This window comes from Manis pentadactyla, chromosome 4 (assembly GCF_030020395.1).
Source record: "Manis pentadactyla isolate mManPen7 chromosome 4, mManPen7.hap1, whole genome shotgun sequence".
Lineage (NCBI taxonomy): Eukaryota > Metazoa > Chordata > Mammalia > Pholidota > Manidae > Manis > Manis pentadactyla.
Window position 1 is genome coordinate 118,570,160 of NC_080022.1, and position 19,248 is coordinate 118,589,407.

The 19,248-nt window shown below is 36.8% G+C and overlaps 1 protein-coding gene across 1 annotated transcript in view; it reads left to right on the top strand.

The window, feature by feature from the left end:
- LOC118913849 (serine/threonine-protein kinase TAO1-like) overlaps positions 1-10,119 on the top strand; it is a 93,014-nt gene extending 82,895 nt beyond the window's left edge. The window contains 3 exon segments of the mRNA XM_057499479.1: positions 3,623-3,805; positions 9,109-9,384; positions 9,387-10,119. Coding sequence (XP_057355462.1) covers positions 3,623-3,805; positions 9,109-9,384; positions 9,387-9,575 — 648 coding nt within the window. The 3' untranslated portion in view covers positions 9,576-10,119.
- Positions 10,120-19,248: the final 9,129 nt, after the last annotated feature.

Here is a 19,248-nt window from a genome sequence, read left to right on the forward strand (position 1 = left end):
TACATAGAGAAATTTATTCATATGATACAAAATTCAAAAGATGCCAAAGTGTGTGTATTATAAAGTTAAAGATTTCCCTCTCCTTGTCCTTTAAGCCACCTGGTCCAGCCCCCTCTACCAAAATCAACCAGAGTTAACAATTCCAAGGAATTTTCTAATTTTATAACTTGTAATAAATATGTGAAGTATAATCACATGAATCTTAATAAACAAAAAACCAAAATGACCCACTATATATGTTGTCATCCATAGTAGTACCTCAATTAATCTGTATGTGTCTGCACATTTTAAACTTGTATTTACATCCAATAAGGCCCAGGTCCCACAGTATCTTCTTTACCCCCTTTTTCAAACTCTTTGACAATTTAACTATAACACTATCAGGTAACAGCACTTACCTGAATAACTCTCCTGAAGTGAAGTCAAATTCACTCACAGAAGCAATCTGTGTCCAAACCAGAAGCTAAACCACATCTAGTGGTATCTCTGATTCCTATTCAACTCCATTCATGCAAATTGTCCTGAACAAAATACAGAATTCACCCTTTCCTAGTGAATCTAAGTAAAATTTTACTTTGCTGTATCTTCAAAACAGCTAATGAACATTGTTTACAAAGTGGCTCATATGTTGACTACCCACATAACCATCATTAGTTAATGCTTATCACAATCAGAATTCATAATGATTTTCCAGATTCATTTTGTCTGTGTAGTGGCTACACAGTAGTTTCCCACCAAAAGATATTTAAAGCATGTCTATAAAATTAATTACAGTTTTAAAGATTTCCCTCTTTAGGGAAATAAACCAAACGCAGAAGTAAACCAAACTGAGAGCTTGTTCATTTTTTTTTGGTCAGACCATAAATCTGATATGACTCATTCCTCTGGGGCTTGGAATAGGTCAGTTGTTTGCTGTTTAACCCTTCCTTTTTTTTCCCTGTTGTTGCAGCCTTCTCCGTTTGAAGGCTTGTAGACACTAGTCTGATTTTCACAGATACTATTAAAAAATCAAGGGGAAAAGTAATGTTTCAGTCATAGTCAGACTTCAGATAGAAAGCTTCCTTCTCATGATACATATGCTCAGGATTTTCTGTAAAAGAAATTGTTCTGTTACTTTAGTGGGACAGAAAATCACCATGTTCCTCCTACTTGTATATATCTATCTACTTGCACAATTTGAACAAAACAAACTTTTTTTTCATTAAGGTATCATTGATAAACAATCTTATGAAGGTTTCACATGAGCAACATTGTGGTTTCAACATTCATACTATCAAGTCCCCCACCCCCACCCCATTGCAGTCACTGTCTATCAACGTAGTAAGACACTATAGAGTCATTACTTGTCTTTTCGGTGCTGTACTGCCTTTCCTGTGACCCACCTATATTGTGAGTGCTAATTATAGTTCCCCTTAATCCCCTTCTCCCTCCCCACCCACGCTCCCCAACCCCTTCCCTCTGGTAACCCTAGTCCCTTCTTGGAGAAAACAGACTCTATTTTAACACCAGGTCATTTCATTTACTTAAGTAACAGTTGCAACTTTTTTAGGTAAATTTTTATTTACTAAGTAATAGTTCCACTTCAATAGTTGCAACTATTCCAACTTTCTCCAAGACTTTAAAGGGGGATAGGAGGACTTCAGTTTGCACATTTAGGTAAACTGACAGTATTTGTAGACATTGGGGCACCATTTCTGAGGAATGACTTGGGTAAACACCTATTGTCAATCTGCCATTTCCTCATCGGCCATCAGGTGATGTTATGTCATCAGTATTAAGTGACTAAGAAACAACTGGAACATATTTATCCTGCTTTCACTTGAGCCAAACATTGAGGGATATAGTTTATTCTTGGTATAAGTATTAATCCTGTTGAAAAAATTTTCAAGGCATTCCTTTTTGTCATTAGCTAGTGATATGAAGTGACTATAGTTCTCTTGGCAAAATATTTGAATATTTAAAAGTGTTTTAAAGAATGGAGGCTGTTACACAAAGTCAGAAGAGAATTCTAAATTTCATTGTTCCATTCCTGGCTAACTTGGAGGAATTTTATTAACCAAGGGCAGTATTTAAGAGCAGTGCTAAGCGTAACTAAACCAAGCATTTGTCTTTCTAGCTAGACATTTCTTGACCCTTCACAGAATAAAGGTACATGACTATGACTTAGCCTCAATTGGTGTAAAATGCTGAAAAGGATATATATTTGATTTTGTCGGATTGGAGCAAAGAGTGTGAACTAGTTCCTTGACGAGTGTTTGGTCATATATGCATTTGCACACCCAGTCAACCATTCAATATCTGGCAGTATATATATATTAAGGTAAATAATTTCAACTATAGGTTCTGCCGTTGTGTAGTAAATGAGTGTTGTTACTTGTAGGCTTGATGGGTATACCTTATAAAATATATCTCATCTTACTAAGTTTTGTTAAAACTTGAGTTCATAGACTAATTAACCTGTGATTTAAAGCCAGAGTTATTCTGTTTCTGAACTCAAATTATTTTATCTCAAAAATGTTTATGTTCTTTTATCAGTAACCGCAAGTGGGTTGTCCCTTCCCTCATAACTTTTCTTTGACCTTTGAAAGATTAGTTAACTGACTTTCAGGTTTTTGCTCGTGGTGCAAGTAAACCCTAAGGAGGAGCAGACCCAGAACTTAGCCATCTTAACTGAGCAGTATGACCACAACATTAATGAAATGCTGTCTACTCAAGCTGTAAGTTAATTTTAGTTAGGCAAAATAAATTTAGTGCCCCTTTCCTTCCACCACCTGCATAAAATCCCAACAATTAAAATATTAAGTTGGAAGTGAAAACTCTGCTGCCCCTTGGGAAATAGTGATGCTGGTCCATATTCTTCTTGTTCTCAGCATTGCTTGGAAATATGCATGATGTATATGTAATTCTCTTTGATACATTTGGACATGAGGTTCTACATAGGCTCTCTGCCGGTGCCTTGCAGGGGTTTGGTACATATACCAACAGCGTATCAAGATTGGAGAAGCAGCTTTGTTAAGCAGTGTTCAAAAGTAGTACTTTATTGGGAATCCAAATGGTCACATTTGAGTGCAGGTACAAAATATTTGCTATGTAAGTTTCCAGACTTTTTCTTAATGGGCCAGATAGTAAATATTTTAGGCTTTGTGTGCCAGAAGGAAAAATTGAGATTATTATGTGGGTATTTACATGGCCATTTAAAATGTGACCATTTCAGATTGTAAAAACCATTCCTAATTAGTGGACTATTGAAAAACAAAAACAAAAAATCAGGTAGCTGTTCAGATTTGGCCCATAAGCTGTAGCATGCTTGTCCCTGTTCTGTAGTTATTTCCATTGGAGAGAAGAGATTCAGAGTCTTATATCAATCAGATTCTATATTTTTCTTTAAAAAGCTAACAATTATTTAGGCATCATCCAAATAGCTTATGATAGCTTTATTCTTATAATGCTGTCATTGGTTGCTATGCTTTCCTTTTTCAGAGATGTTTACTCCAAGATGTAAGAGAGATCAGTTGTGCCCTATAGAAGAGTAGTCTGTCTTAACTTACACCTCCTCCTTTCCATAGGTCATGAAAAGATAGCTCACAGTACGATAGATAGATGTTTTCTTTCTCTCTTTCAGCCACGTTTGGATGAAGCACAGAAGGCAGAGTGCCAGGCTTTGAAAATGCAGCTGCAGCAGGAAGTGGAACTATTGAATACATATCAGAGGAAAATTAAGATGCAGGCTGAGGCACAACATGATCAAGAGCTTCAGGAGCTTGAACAGAGGGTCTCCCTCCACAGGGCACTCTTACAACAAAAGGTATAAGTACTAGAAAAAAGTAATTGTGCTAGTATTTGCTTTCATCAAAGTCATTTCATAAATATATTTTCATGATGACAGAGGTGGCATTAGATTGTTTTCACAATACCATTTTGCTTAATTCTAGTTTGGGTAGTGTTTTCTTTTTCTCTAAAATTACTGATTCAGTAATGAACCTTAAAATTAATTAGTGTGATATATTAGAGGAATATACTTAAGTAGTAATTGCTAGAGGAATGATGTGGAGTTATGTGAACACAGTTGAATTGTAAAAGGATAGCTCTGGCTCTGTCTTCCTCGCCTCTTTTGTGTACCTAGTTGTACCTAAAGAAATTGTAGAAAAAGTTGTGTAGTGAAGGAAAAAAACCTTAGTAATTGCTTGGGAGAGATGAGGAAAAAGGATCAGGAATATACTTTATTCATTCATCCTTGGTCTAGAACTGTACAGATTGGTAGATTACTAGAAAACAGAAGGTAAAACAAGTTTTACACAGATGAAGAGTTAGGCTGAAAATATTATTTCTAGAGTATCTTTATTTATTTTACTTATTCTTTGTCATATATATTAGAACTAGAATCCCTAAATTCACTTGTGTCCTTTAAGGTACTGAGGCTGTATGTGTGTGTGTGTTGGAGAAAGAACAATGGGTAGAAGATTTGGAGAAAGGAAGAGAGGAAAGGCATTTGTTCTGAGTAGCAGTAGAATGTCAGTTGTATCCAGGATTGAATGCTATGTTCCAGAATTCCTGAGCCATAAGTTCCCAGCAGCTGGTATGGTCTTAGGTCCATTGGTCCATTGTAACTTAACACATGCCTAATGGTTTTGTCTATTAAAAATTGTCATTGCTTCTGGACCATTAATTGGCCCATAGATTTTCCTCTCTTTTCTACAGTTCTTGTGGTAAAAATAGAATACCTCATTTATATTAAAAAATATGTTCTTAAAAACTCCACCTAAATAAGGTGTTGCTGCTTCTCTGGTACAGCTGTCTCTATTACTGGCTCCTTTGATAGTTAACTTGCCTCTAAAAATTATCTCAATTATGTTTCTCATTCAAGATGGGAAGATAGAAAAACATATAAATTGTTAGAAAAATGTAGTTGTCCCATGTACAGAATTCATAAATCTGCCTGATTTCAACCTGCATATTTAAAATTTAATCTAAAGTTCCATCTCTTATGCTTCAAAATGATCACTAAAAGAAAAACCTATAGTATTTCAGTAATAGTGTTATGAGAGAAATACTGGTACTGTTTACTTTGTATTTTTAGCTCCACCTAGTGGCTCAGAGTTAAAGAGTGCTAATTAGTATCTTAGGTGTAGTCTCATTTCAATATATGAACTAAGGCCTTTTTGTTCTACAAAACCAGGTAAAATGTTGGCATAGGGCTGATAGCATTGCCAGAAGTGCAGTGGCACTCTCATCCATTGTTAATGCATTTTGGAAAGCAATTTGAAAGTATATATTGATCTTTGAAAATGTTAAGCAAAGAATTTAGAAAATTTAGAGAAAAGAAATCCTGAATACAGGAAAAACAGTATGCATAAATATGTTAATTATGGCATAGTTTATGTTTATAATGGTTTAAAACCCCTAACCATCTAAAATAAGTGCTTATGACCAAGCCACTTAATAAAATCTTGCTCAACCATTTAAATGATGGCTATAGATAGTATTAATGTGGAAAAATGCTTATGAGGTGTTGAGTAAAATAAAGACAAATCACACTTACAGTGAGTTGAACTAATACTATTAATGGCTATATTAATATGATAGATTGGTTGTGGTTTATATTATTTTGATAATAGACGTGCATAAGATCATTTAGTATTAAAAATAATAAAAGAAACAGTGGGATAAACCTACAGTGCTTTGAGTTGCTACTTGATTTTTAGGGCTTATGTTTACATTTCAAGTGAAGTGCATGACTATAAATCAGTTTGGGGTCAGTCAGTTGGCAACTACCAAGGCCGTGATATACCTGTGGTATGATTTGAAAACATCGTAACATTTATATTTTCTGTACTTTGTGCTTACCGGTTGTACAGATAAGAAACAGTCATCTGAAAATAGAGATGGAACCAGAGAGAATGTTAGTTGTTTCTAGATGAATAATAATTCTGTTTGAAGATTGCTTTCAGCCTCCAAATGAACCAAAAATTGTCTTCCAGGTCGAGACACCAACAGAGGACGCCTCAGTTGAGGCTCACATGAGGTCTTAGTGCAAATTTCCTTGTGCTTCATTTGCATTAAAATTTCAGCAAAATAACAACATAACTATAAATGTTAAATTCTATGTGAATTTCATACATGCATAAAAAGTAGCAGTATTTCCAAAGTATAAATGGGCTTCTCTTTGTTTTATCATTTCCTTTAATTTCCCCTGAATATTTCTCTTAGTATCAACAACATAGTTGGTGGTTTTTAAATAAGAATTGACAATTGGAATATCTTATAAGACCTTTTGAACTGAAAATATTCACACAAAAATATCACATTTGATTTCAGTGAAGATAGGATAGGAGAGAAGTCTCAGAAGCCTTATCTCCAGTGAAACCACCTTTTTTATTTACAATAATAAATAAGATATTTTCAAAGAAATGGGGGTTAATATAACCTATCACAAATCTTAGTTTTAATTTTTATTGAAAAATATTCTGGGTTTCTTAAATGACAAAACTAACTCAACAAACAAAATTGAAGTTGTGCTTACTGGACAAAAGTGGATAAGCATTAATGTGTTTAATATTTTTGTCATGAGTTTCCTTCACATAATATACAAGGCATTCAAATTAGTTAAATCCTCAGTATAAGCCTATTGTTTATTAGGTCCTTTGAATTAAATGTTCTTAATAAGTGGATTTTTGAAATTTTAAAATAGAAAAGATTTAAAAGAAAAATTTGAAGTTATTTGAATCCTTACAGATATATAAATTTAATTCTATATAAATTGGGTGTTTTATATGTAGATACTAAAAGAGTGGAAAATAATTTTACAAATACGTATTTTTTTAAACTTGGCAATTATAGAGAAACAAATAGAAATTAAAATGTCTTTAACCCACCACTCAGAAATCAGCACAGTTAACAATTTGATATCTTTCCCTTAGAAGAAGCATTGTGTCTAATCTAAGTTCTCTTTCAACCTTCATTAGGAAGTGCCCTCCGTAAACCTTTGTAACACTTTAGTACTTAGAGTTTAATAATTTTCAAAGTCACCCTACCAAAGCCCCTTCTGGTCTATTTGTAATTTCCCACACACATTTTATCATTTTGCATGCCTTTGCCCATGTTCCCTCTGCTGAAAATATCTTTCCCTTCCCTTGTCTTCTGGTGAACTTGTGCTTTTCCTTCAGAGTCCAGTCTGTCACCTTCTCTGAGAAGACTTCTTTGCCCTACTCCTCTTCCCCTATAGAGTGAATTACTCCATCCCTTTGTATTGCTGCTTTACCTTATAAATCTGTTATTACATCTTATCGTATTATTTGGAAGTTTTTATTTGCCTGTGTTTCTGTGCTAAATTGTGTTTTTTTTAAAAGGCATTTTAAAAAAGCAATACATAAGAGGGGCTTGATAATATGGGGGAATGTTGTAACCACAATGTTGCTCATGTGAAACCTTCATAAGATTGTATATCAATGTTAACTTACTAAAAAAAAGATACATAAAAACTAAAGATATTTGTTGAGCTAGATTTCTGTAGAGAGCAATGACTATTGACTTAAGTCTTCAAATACCTTGAAACCTCATTCAATACTTTACAAATACTCTTTATTTCCTATTTTTAAAAAACGTTGTATCATGGAAATTTTCAAACATACACAAAAAGTATTAGTGAAATTATTAAGAATTAGTACAATGAAGTCCCCAAATACTCATTACCCAACTTCAACAGTTATCAGAATCTTGCTAATATTTCATCTGTTTCCCAACTCCACATGCAGCTTTTTAGGGGAGCAGAATATGGGGTAGAGTGTCTGAAATATTTTAAAGCGAATCCCAGCATAGAATCATTTCACTCCAAACACAGATAAGGAAATAAGGACTCTTTTACTTTAAGATAGTCATAATTCCATTGTGTTAACTAACAAAATTACAATAAATGTTTAAGATTACCTAATATTCACTCCATACTTAAATTTCCCTTTCCATCTAAAAAATGTCTTCTTGGTTTATTTAGATTGAGGCCCAAACATGGTGTAGACATTGCATTTGATTGTCTTTTCAGCCTTTTAGTCTCCCCTGCCCTTTTTTTATTATTGTGGACTGGGTCATTTGCTTTGCAGGAATTCTTGCATTTGGATTTGGCTGATTCCATCCTCATGGTGTCATTTAATGCATTCCTCTTTACTTTATATTTCCTGTAAACTGGTAATTAGATCTAGGCATGATTTTATTTACTTTAATTTTTTTTTCTTTTTAAAAAGTTTTGAGAGGAATTTTCATAAGGGTTACTGTGTGACACTTCCTTGTGCATCACATCAAAAGATATATAATGTCTAGTTGTCCCACTTTGAAGTGATACTTGATGAGTGGATTCAGGTATTCTCATTCATTAACAAGTTCTCCATCTTCTTCCCATTGTCATTGACTTTATTATGTATTTTTTCACATTGAAAACAATTTATACTCAGCTGTATTTATTTGTAAACCTTTGAGTTGTTCAGAACTGATAATGATGGCTACCCAACCACTAATTTCTAAGTACATAGAGTCTCTAACTTCCTAATGGAAACTTTATAGTTTTTGTTTGTTTTTCACTTAATGCTCTGATCTGTCTGGAATGTAGTATCAGATAAGGTTCCATTTTATTTTCTTTCGGATGGTTGGCCACTTGTGCCATTAAATTAATTAGTGCTTTGGTCCTGCATTAAAAACTTAAACAAACTTCATTCTGTTTCTGTTTTACTAATTGCTGGTTCCTACACCAATACCGTATTTATTATATTAGAGTGACATTAGGGTTTGTCTAATAAGGCTAGATTCTCCTTATACATTTTCTTTTTCGTTCTTTTTAACTAATGAATTTAGTAGCCATCGATGATAATTGCTTTGGTTTATTGTTTTAATAGAAGTTATTAACTTTGCTTTTAAGAACTTAATTTTACACAATTTAGCAGTGTAATTTATATATGATTCCTACAGTACATCTCTTTGATTTTTAAAAGTACACCCTTTAAAATAGCCAGAATGGACATTTTTATGATTCACTTTAAACCAGAATAATTATTGCTTCTGTAGTTTATATATTTTTTAAATAAATAAGCTTTCTTTTTGCTTCCCCCCCCCAACCCACAACAGATTAAAGAAGAGGTATTGACATTGCAGAATGAATGCACTGAATGGATACGAAGCCTGCTGGAGTGTCAAGCAAGAGAAATGGAAGCTTTCAACTGTGACAGCATGAGACTAGGTTCTACTAACGTGGTCCTTTCTAACCTTGCCCCTGAGGCATTCAGCCACAGCTCCCCTGGAGCTTCTGGGTGGCCTCACCATCCTACTGGGGGTCCAGGACATCACCGGGGGCATCCCATAGGTGGCCCACCACAAGCCTGGGGCCATCCAATGCAAGGTGGGTCCCCAGCCAAGGGGGTCACCCTTCTGGGCCAATGCAAGGGATACCCTGAGGAAGCAGTATGGGAGTTCGCAGTAGCCCTCAGGTTCTGAGGCAGACAGCTGCTGGGGGATGGATGGAACAGGGCATGAACAGAAGCACAAGTGTCACTTCACAAATATCCAGTGGGTCACACATCTTCCACGTAACTTAATAACTGAGAATGACAATTCCACTGGAGCTGTCCGCCACAAGAAACCGCTTACAGACATCATCCCAGCAGCCACCTCACTTGGTTACTACCGTGCAGAAGCTGAGGGAATATTGTATATTTTATTCATTTTTGTGAAGCGTTCTGTTTTGTGTTTACTAATTGGGATGTCATAGTATAGTACTTAGCTGTGGGGTTTGTGTTTTGTTTTGTTTTTAACTTCTGGGGAAATTTTACAAAAAGGAATTGTGTACATGTGTTTATCAAATACGCACACACACACATAATGCACGTGGTAAAAAGAAACTGCCTAGATAGGGGGTATTTTCTGAAAACCGCAATAACAGAATTCAGCGAAGTGGCTTGAGTCATCATTTTTGGGCAACTCTATCCTAAGAAATTTGTGAAAAGATCTAAAGCCTTTCTCTGTATACCCCAGGTTCTTATGAGTCACTCACAGCAGGCAGCATATGCTAAAACAAGTTATTATGGAAATACACCTGTATCCCCTCACCAATGTATTTTGTTTATTAAAGAAATGTATTTTGTTTGACTTTTGTTTATTAAATTGGCCTACTTTGGAGTAGGGAAAAAAGTGGAAATCCATGAACACTCAAGGGCTGCATTGACTTTTTCAGAGAGTAGAAGACAACCTAATTCTTTTCTGAATGCTGCAAGTTTGTCAGTGAATTTTTTTTTTTTTTGTCCATTCAATTGTGCCTTCTTTGTGGCATGGTGAGATGGAGGTGCTTCAGGAGATCACAAGTTTTATGGGAATTGCATCACCAAACCTGTGAGCCTCCAAAGAGGAGGCCAAAAAGGGTGAGGGGGCCCCTGAAAGCTCATCTGATGGGTATGTTCAACAGCAGAGTGAGGAGGTGAAGCCTATGTATATCCTGACATTTTGTTGCTTATACTGTGATATCTTATCCTAGCTGAGCTAAGCTCTGTTAACTTCCAAGACCCCGAACAGTACTTTTACTTTGTTTATACAAAAACAAAGACATATAGCCAATACAAATCAAATGCCAGAGGTATTTGAATGATGCCATATTTACAGACCGCCATCTATTGGAATTCTTATCACACTACTTAGACATAATTCGATTACCCCCTTTTGGTTTAAGGGGATTTCTGTTTACAAGTAGAATAGCCAATTATTTAAGTGCTTAGTTGCCATAGTGAACCAGGAGTCACGGAGCCAGTGACTTTACCAGCTGCTGACTAACCCTCAGCACCACTGTAGGTTTTGCTGCATGTGCAAGACCTCTTCTTTTTTTTTTAATTGCTGTTTTTGTTGCTGCAATACTTTATGAATTTCTAGTTCCTTGAGACTTAGTGACTGCTTTGCATCATGTTAACATCACACGACAGAAAACGCCACTTCCAGAAGTCTGAAGCCTCGGTGCTAAAGTACTACTGAAAAGGAACTAGCAAGTTTGGCCAATTAAAAACAACAACAACAAAAAAAAGTGAGTTATGGTGGTCAGGAAATCTCTTGACTAAAGCTAACTTTTTTTTTCCAGAGAGGGGTGTGTTTTGTTTTGTTTTGTTTTGCAATGAAGGACCAACACAATGCTGACAGTCAGGTGTGACTTGGGGTCCCACGGCCAGTGTGGAGGCTGAGATGCAGGCAGGTGGGGAGCCATGAATATGACTTGAAGGAAAAAAATATCCTTTCCAGTGAGCACTCAAAGTTTCTTTAAGTTACTGCCCTGCCCTCTCTCCAGTTGTCTTGAAGAACCAGAGGCCCTGCTGCTGACTGATCCCTGCTGTTCACCAAGGGCTCTGAGGTAGATTCTCCAGGTCCCTCTCAGTGATGCTCTCCACCTGCACCAGACGAATCACCATGGAAATCTTGGTTTTCTCACCAATTTAAGTCTTCTCCAGGTATGTCAGTCCAGTCTGCCTGAATCCATCCCTTTAGTAGTTTCTATCATTCCTTTAAAGGTAACTAGAAGAAAGATTAATATGTTCATGTAAATATTTTAAAACCAAGGTCACAGTAGAATTCACACACAATTTTAGGGAGTGTTCATGTAGCACTCTGGTCCATCCTCTTGACCATGGTTCAGATCCAGTTTTTAGGTGTACATAACATGTACTTGTATCTATTGAAAGGGACTTGTAATTTTTTCAATATCTCTTCTGCATTCAAACACTGTACAGTATGTCAGACAAATTGAGATGTCTACATGTTTAGAGGAAAATGATAGGACCAAGCTTTAGAATTAATAAAATGTCCAAAACTGTAATGGAATTTGATAGCTTTTAAAAAATTCTTACTAGATCTGGCTCCTTTACACTATTGAAGCAGATCAGTTTTGCATCTAAACCTCTTTAAAATAAAAAAAACTAGCAGTGGTACATATTAAAGTCCATTTATGGACTTAAATTAGTCAAATTGAGTTACTGAGTTCATGCAGAGTATAGGTACTTATAAAATCGTGATTGAATACTGACTCAAATGTCTGCCCAGTAGGGCTTTGTATCAGATTGAATTGTGTGGCAACCAGTTTTACATCACTATACCTGGATTATTCCATCAAGTTAATTTGAATTAAAATATATATAGTTTGCAAAAAGACTCAAATTAATTCAGGTTAATCATTCAGATTCATTTGTGTGTGTTTGTAAAATTAACTTCTGAGGAATCTCAATCGTGGTAGGAATCATCAAAGTAAAAGCAAGAAAACTTGAGGGATTTTGAAAGATCCTAAAGAAGTAGGCACTTTCCAAATCAGTGTACAAATGTCAACCTTTGATTAAATTAATACTACCTCCTCCCCAGTGTTGGTGTTCACTTAATATACATGTGTTTAAGAAAATTAAAAATATGGGAAATTTGATTAAAGATGGCAGCGTGAGAGGAGAGACAGAGGCTTCCTCCTAAAACTGGATACAATTAGAAAATTTAATTGGCACAACTAATCCTGAGAGAGCAACAAGAAAGAGGATGCGTCAGACTGCACACACCTGGAGAAAAGAGCGAACCTCAGCAAACGGGGTAACATACCAGAGCTGTGGCTCCGCGGGACCCGAGCCCCTCCCCAACCCCAGCTCACTGGTGGGAGGAAGAGAAACGGAGCAGGGAGAGAGTGGAAGGCTTGGGACTGCTGAATACCTAGCTCCGGAGATCTGCGCTGGGAGCACAAACCTACATTTCATGGTGCTTCCATGAGACTCGCATGACTACCGGGTTGGAAAGTTAATACAGGCAGAGTTCCTGGGGAGACTGGGATTCCGGCTGCTTGTGGAAAGCAGAGATCCATATCTGGCTGCTCTGGGACAAAAACGTATACCTGTGTGCCCAGCCCACTGGCTCAGGCAGTGGAGACAGGCACAGGAGGCAGGAAACAGCTCTTTCCTACCCCCAGTACGGCTCCCCTGCAACCCCTGACATTGCTTCAGGGGCTCAGCAGCTCCAGAATAGAGCTTCTGGACACTAGAGGGCGCCATATACAAACAAGAAACGCCAAAGGAAACTTGTCCAGAGTAAAATTGTTAATAGAACTCCTGAGAAAGATGTAAATGATATGGACCTCTTTACTCTTCCTGAAAGGGAGTTCAAAATAAAAATAATCAACATCCTAATGGAGGTACGGAAAGACATCCAAGAACTCAGGAATGAATTCAGGTCAGAGATCCCATCATTAAGGAACACGATGGAGTGTATTAAAAGCAGGTTGGATATGGTGGAGGAGACAATAAATGAAATAGAAACTAGAGAAGAGGAATACAAAGAAGCTGAGGCACAGAGAGAAAAAAGGATCTCTAAAAATGAAAGAATATTGAGAGAACTGTGTGACCAATGCAAGTGGAACAATATTCGCATTATAGGGGTACCAGAAGAAGAAGAGAGAGAGAAAGGGATAGAAAGTGTCTTTGATGAGGTAGTTGCTGAAAACTTCCCCAATATGGGGAAGGACATAATCTCTCAGGCCATGGACATCCACAGGTCCCCCTACACAAGGGACCCAAGGAAGACAAGAGCAAGACACATAGTAATTAAAATGGGAAAGATCAAGGATAAGGACAGACTGTTAAAAGCAGCCAGAGGCAGAAATAAGATCACATACAAAGGAAAGCCCATCAGACTAACATCAGACTTCTCAGCAGAAACCTTACAGGCCAGAAGGGAGTGGCATGATGTATTTAATGCCATGAAGGAGAAGGGCCTGGAACCAAGATTACTTTATCCAGCAAGATTATCATTTAAATTTGAAGGGGGAATTTAAAAATTTCCAGCTAAGCAAAAGCTGAGAGAGTTTACCTCCCACAAACCATCTCTGCAGTCTATTTTGGAGGGACTGCTATAGATGGAAGTGTTCCTAGGGTTGGATAGCTGTCACCAGAGGTAGTAAAATCATGGTAGGGAGGGTGGAGCAGCTGATTGCAAGGCAAATGCAAAATTATACTGACTATCCCCAAAGCCAATCAAGGGATAGACAAAAAGTACAGAATCTGATACCCAATATATAAAGAATGAAGGAGGAAGAAAAAGGAGGAGAAATAGAAAAGAATCTTTAGATTGTGTTTGTAACCGCATACTAATTGAGTTAAGTTAGACTCTTAGATACTAAGGAAAGTAACCTGGAACCTTTGGTAAACATGAATCTAAAGCCTGAAATGGCAATAACTACATACCTGTCAATAATCACTCTAAATGTAAATAGCTGAATGCACCAATCAAAAGAGTCACTGAATGGATAAAAAAAACAAGACCCATCTATATATGCTGCTTACAAGAGACTCACCTCAAACCCAAAGACATACACAAACTAAAAGTCAAGGGATGGAAAAAGATATTTCATGCAAACAATAGGGAGAAAAAAGCAGGTGTTGCAGTACTAGTATCAGACAAAATAGACTTCAAAACAAAGAAAGTAACAAGAGATAAAGGACATTACATAATGATAAAGGGCTCAGTCCAACAAGAGGATATAACCATTACAAATATATATGCACCCAACACAGGAGCACCAGCATATTTGAAACAAATACTAACAGAACTAAGGAGGAAATAGACTGCAATGCACTCATTATAGGAGACTTTAACACTCCATTCACTCCAAAGGACAGATCCACCAGACAGAAAATAAGTAAGGACACAGAGGCACTGAAAAACACACTAGAACAGATGGACCTAATAGACATCTATAGAACTCTACACCCAAAAGCAACAGGATACACATTCTTCTCAAGTGCGCATGGAACATTCTCCAGAATAGACCACATACTAGGCCACAAAAAGAGCCTCAGTAAATTCAAAAAGATTGAAATCCTACCAACTAACTTTTCAGACCACAAAGGCATAAAACTAGAAAAAAATTGTACCAAGTAAGCAAAAAGGCTCACAAACACATGGAGGCTTAACAACACACTTCTAAATAGTCAATGGATCAACAACCAAATTAAAATGGAGATCCAGCAATATATAGAAATAAATGACAACAATAACACAAAGCCCCAACTTCTGTGGGATGCAGCGAAAGCAGTCTTAAGAGGAAAGTATGTAGCAATCCAGGCATATTTAAAGAAGGGAGAACAAACCCAAATGAATAGTCTAACATCACAGTTATCAAAATTGGAAAAAGAAGAACAAATGAGGCCTAAAGTCTGCAGAAGGAGGGACATAATAAAGATCAGAGAAGAAATAAACAAAATTGAGAAGAATAAAACAATAGAAAAAATCAATGAAACCAAGAGCAGGTTCTTTGAGAAAATAAATAAAATAGATAAGCCTCTAGCCAGACTTATTAAGAGAAAAAGAGAATCAACACAGATCAACAGAATCAGAAATGAGAAAGGAAACATCACGACGGACCCCAAAGAAATACAAAGAATTAATAAAGACTACTATGAAAACCTATATGCTAAGAAGCTGGAAAACCTATAAGAAATGGACAACTTCCTAGAAAAATACAATCTTCCAAGACTGACCAAGGAAGAAACACAAAGTATAAACAAACCAATTACCAGCAAAGAAATTGAAGCGGTAATAAAAAAACTACCCAAGAACAAAACCACTGGGCCGGATGGATTTACCTCAGAATTTTATCAGACATACAGAGAAGATATAATACCCATTCTCCTTAAAGTGTTCCAAAAAATAGAAGAGGAGGGAATATTCCCAAACTCATTCTATGAAGCCAACATCACCCTAATACCAAAACCAGGCAAAGACCCCACCAAAAAAGAAAATTACAGACCAATATCCCTGATGAACATAGATGCTAAAATACTCAATAAAATATTAGCAAACTGAATTCAAAAATATATCAAAAGGATCATACACCATGACCAAGTGGGATTCATCCCAGGGATGCAAGGATGGTACAACATTCGAAAATCCAACAACATCATCCACCACATCAACAAAAAGACAAAAACCACATGATCATCTCCATAGATGCTGAAAAAGCATTCGACAAAATTCAACATCCATTCATGATAAAAACTCTCAGCAAAATGGGTATAGAGGGCAAGTACCTCAACATAATAAAGGCCATATATGATAAACCCACAGCCAACATCATACTAAACATCGAGAAGCTGAAAGCTTTTCCTCTGAGATCAGGAACAAGACAGGGATGCCCACTCTCCCCATTGTTATTTAACATAGTACTGGAGGTCCTACCCATGGCAATTAGACAAAACAAAGAAATACAAGGAATCCAGATGGTTTAGGAAGAAGTTAAACTGTCACTATTTGCAGATGACATGATATTGTACATAAAAAACCCTAAAGACTCCACTCGAAAACTACTAGAACTGATATCAGAATACAGCAAAGTTGCAGGATACAAAATCAACACACAGAAATCTGTGGCTTTCCTATACACTAACAATGAAGCAACAGAAAGAGAAATCAGGAAAACAACTCCATTCACAATTGCATCAAAAAAAAAATACCTAGGAATAAACCTAATCAAAGAAGTGAAAGACTTATACTCTGAAAACTACAAGTCACTCTTAAGAGAAACTAAAGGGAACACTAGCAGATGGAAACTCATTCCATGCTCGTGGCTAGGAAGAATTAATATCGTCAAAATAGCCATCCTGCCCAAAGCAATATACAGATTTGATGCAATCTCTGTGAAACTACCAGCAACGTTCTTCAATGAACTGAAACGAATAATTCAAAAATTCATATGGAAACACCAAAGACCCCGAATAGCCAAAGCAATCCTGAGAAAGAAGAATAAAGTAGGGGGGATCACACTCCCCAACTTCAAGCTCTACTATAAAGCCATAGTGATCAAGACAATTTGGTACTGGCACAAGAACAGAGCCACAGACCAATGGAACAGACTAGAGAATCCAGACATTAACTCAGACATATATGGTCAATTAATATTTGATAAAGGAGCCATGGACATACAATGGCGAAATGACAGTCTCTTCAACAGATGGTGCTGGCAAAACTGGACAGCTATATATGTAGGAGAATGAAACTGGAACATTGTCTAACCCCATATACAAAAGTAAACTCAAAATGGATCAAAGACCTGAACGTAAGTCATGAAACCATTAAACTCTTGGGAAAAAACATAGGCAGAAACCTCTTAGACATAAACATGAGTGACTTCTTCTTGAACATATCTCCCCGGGCAAGGAAAACAACAGCAAAAATGAACAAGTGGGACTATATTAAGCTGAAACGCTTCTGTACAGAAAAAGACACCATCAATAGAACAAAAAGGAACCCTACAATATGGGAGAATATATTTGAAAATGACACATCCGATAAAGGCTTGAAGTCCAGAATGTATAAAGAGCTCACATGCCTCAACAAACAAAAAACAAATAACCCAATTAAAAAATGGGCAGAGGAACTGAACAGACAGTTCCCAAAAAAAGAAATACAGATGGCCAACAGACACATGAAAAGATGCTCCACATCACTAATTATCAGAGAAATGCAAATTAAAACTACAATGAGGTTGGCTGCCATCCAAAAGACAAACAACAACAAATGTTGGTGAGGCTGTGGAGAAAGGGGAACCCTCCTACACTGCTGGTGGGAATGTAAGTTAGTTCAACCATTGTGGAAAGCAGTATGGAGGTTCATCAAAATGCTCAAAACAGACATACCGTTTGACACAGGAATTGCACTCCTAGGAATTTACCCTAAGAATGCAACAATCAAGTTTGAGAAAGCCCAATGCACACCTATGTTTATCGCAGCACTATTTACAATAGCCAAGAATTGGAAGCAACCTAAGTGTCCATCAGTAGATGAATGGATAAAGAAGATGTGGTACATATACACAATGGAATACTACTCAGCCATAAGAAAAGGGCAAATCCAACCATTTGCAGCAACATAGATGGAGCTGGAGGGTATTATGCTCAGTGAAACAAGCCAAGTGGAGAAAGAGAAATACCAAATGATTTTACTCATCTGTGGAGTATAAGAACAAAGGAAAAACTGAAGGAACAAAACAGCAGCAGAATCACAGAACTCAAGAATGGACTAACAGGTACCAAAGGGAAAGGGACTGGGGAGGATGGGTGGGTAGGGAGGGATAAGGGGGGGGAGAAGTAGGGGGGTATTAAGATTAGCATTCATGGGGGGGTGGGAAAAGGGAGGGCTGTACAACACAGAGAAGACAAGTAGTGATTCTACAACATTTTGCTATGCTGATGGACAGTGACTGTAAAGGGGTTTATAGGGTGGACCTGGTATAGGGGAGAGCCTAGTAAACATAATATTTGTCATGTAAGTGTAGATTAATGATAACAAAAAAAAAAAGGAGTTCCTGTGTGATGACTTCCAATGAGTTCTACACAATGGTATAAAGGGCATATAAAAGTGTAGGCAAAGGGTCTGTTTGTGTTTATTCAGAGGATCAAAGCCTAATTTGGCTACCCCAAAAATGAACTAAGATACGATATGAAAAAGAACTTCCAACATCAGCACTCTCTGGAAGACTCATGCCAGAAGATGATCATCAAAAAACCCCAACAAAGATCCACGTGCTGCTACAGGTGTAGATGCACTCATCCCACCAGTTCCTGGACTTGCCATGGGAATGAAGAAGAAGATATCTAAGCTGGCCTGTGCATACAGTAAAACAACAAATTTGACTGGATCTATACTGTTGGAACTCAATCAAGAATTAGGAGAAGTGCAAATTGTAGCGCTCCAAAATCCTACAACTACAGACTATTTACTGTTAAAAGAACATATGGAATGTGAACAGTCCCCAGGAATGGGTGGTTTTAATTTGTCTGATTTCTCTCAGACTGTTCAAGTTCAGTTGGACAATATCCATCATATCATAGATAAGTTTTCACAAATGCCTAAGGTGCCTAACTGGTTTTCTTGGTTTCACTGGAGATGGCTGGTAATTACAGGTATGCTTTGGTTATGTAACTATACTCCTATTATGTTAATGTGTGTGCGCAATTTAAGTAGTAGCTTAAAACCTATACATGCTGAAGTTACTCTACAAGAAGATATGTCAAAGAAATAATCAATCTTCCCATGTTTTCTTCCGCCTGCTACTTCTATAGCTTTTCTTCTTCCTTCCTAATTACAACCCTTAAATAGAATTCATGCCTCATATCAAATTTACCGAGTATCATAATTCTTCCAAGTGGTAAAGATACCTCAAGACAAATGCTGGGCATAGAAGCCACAGGGCATAAATATGCAAAGAAGTAAAAA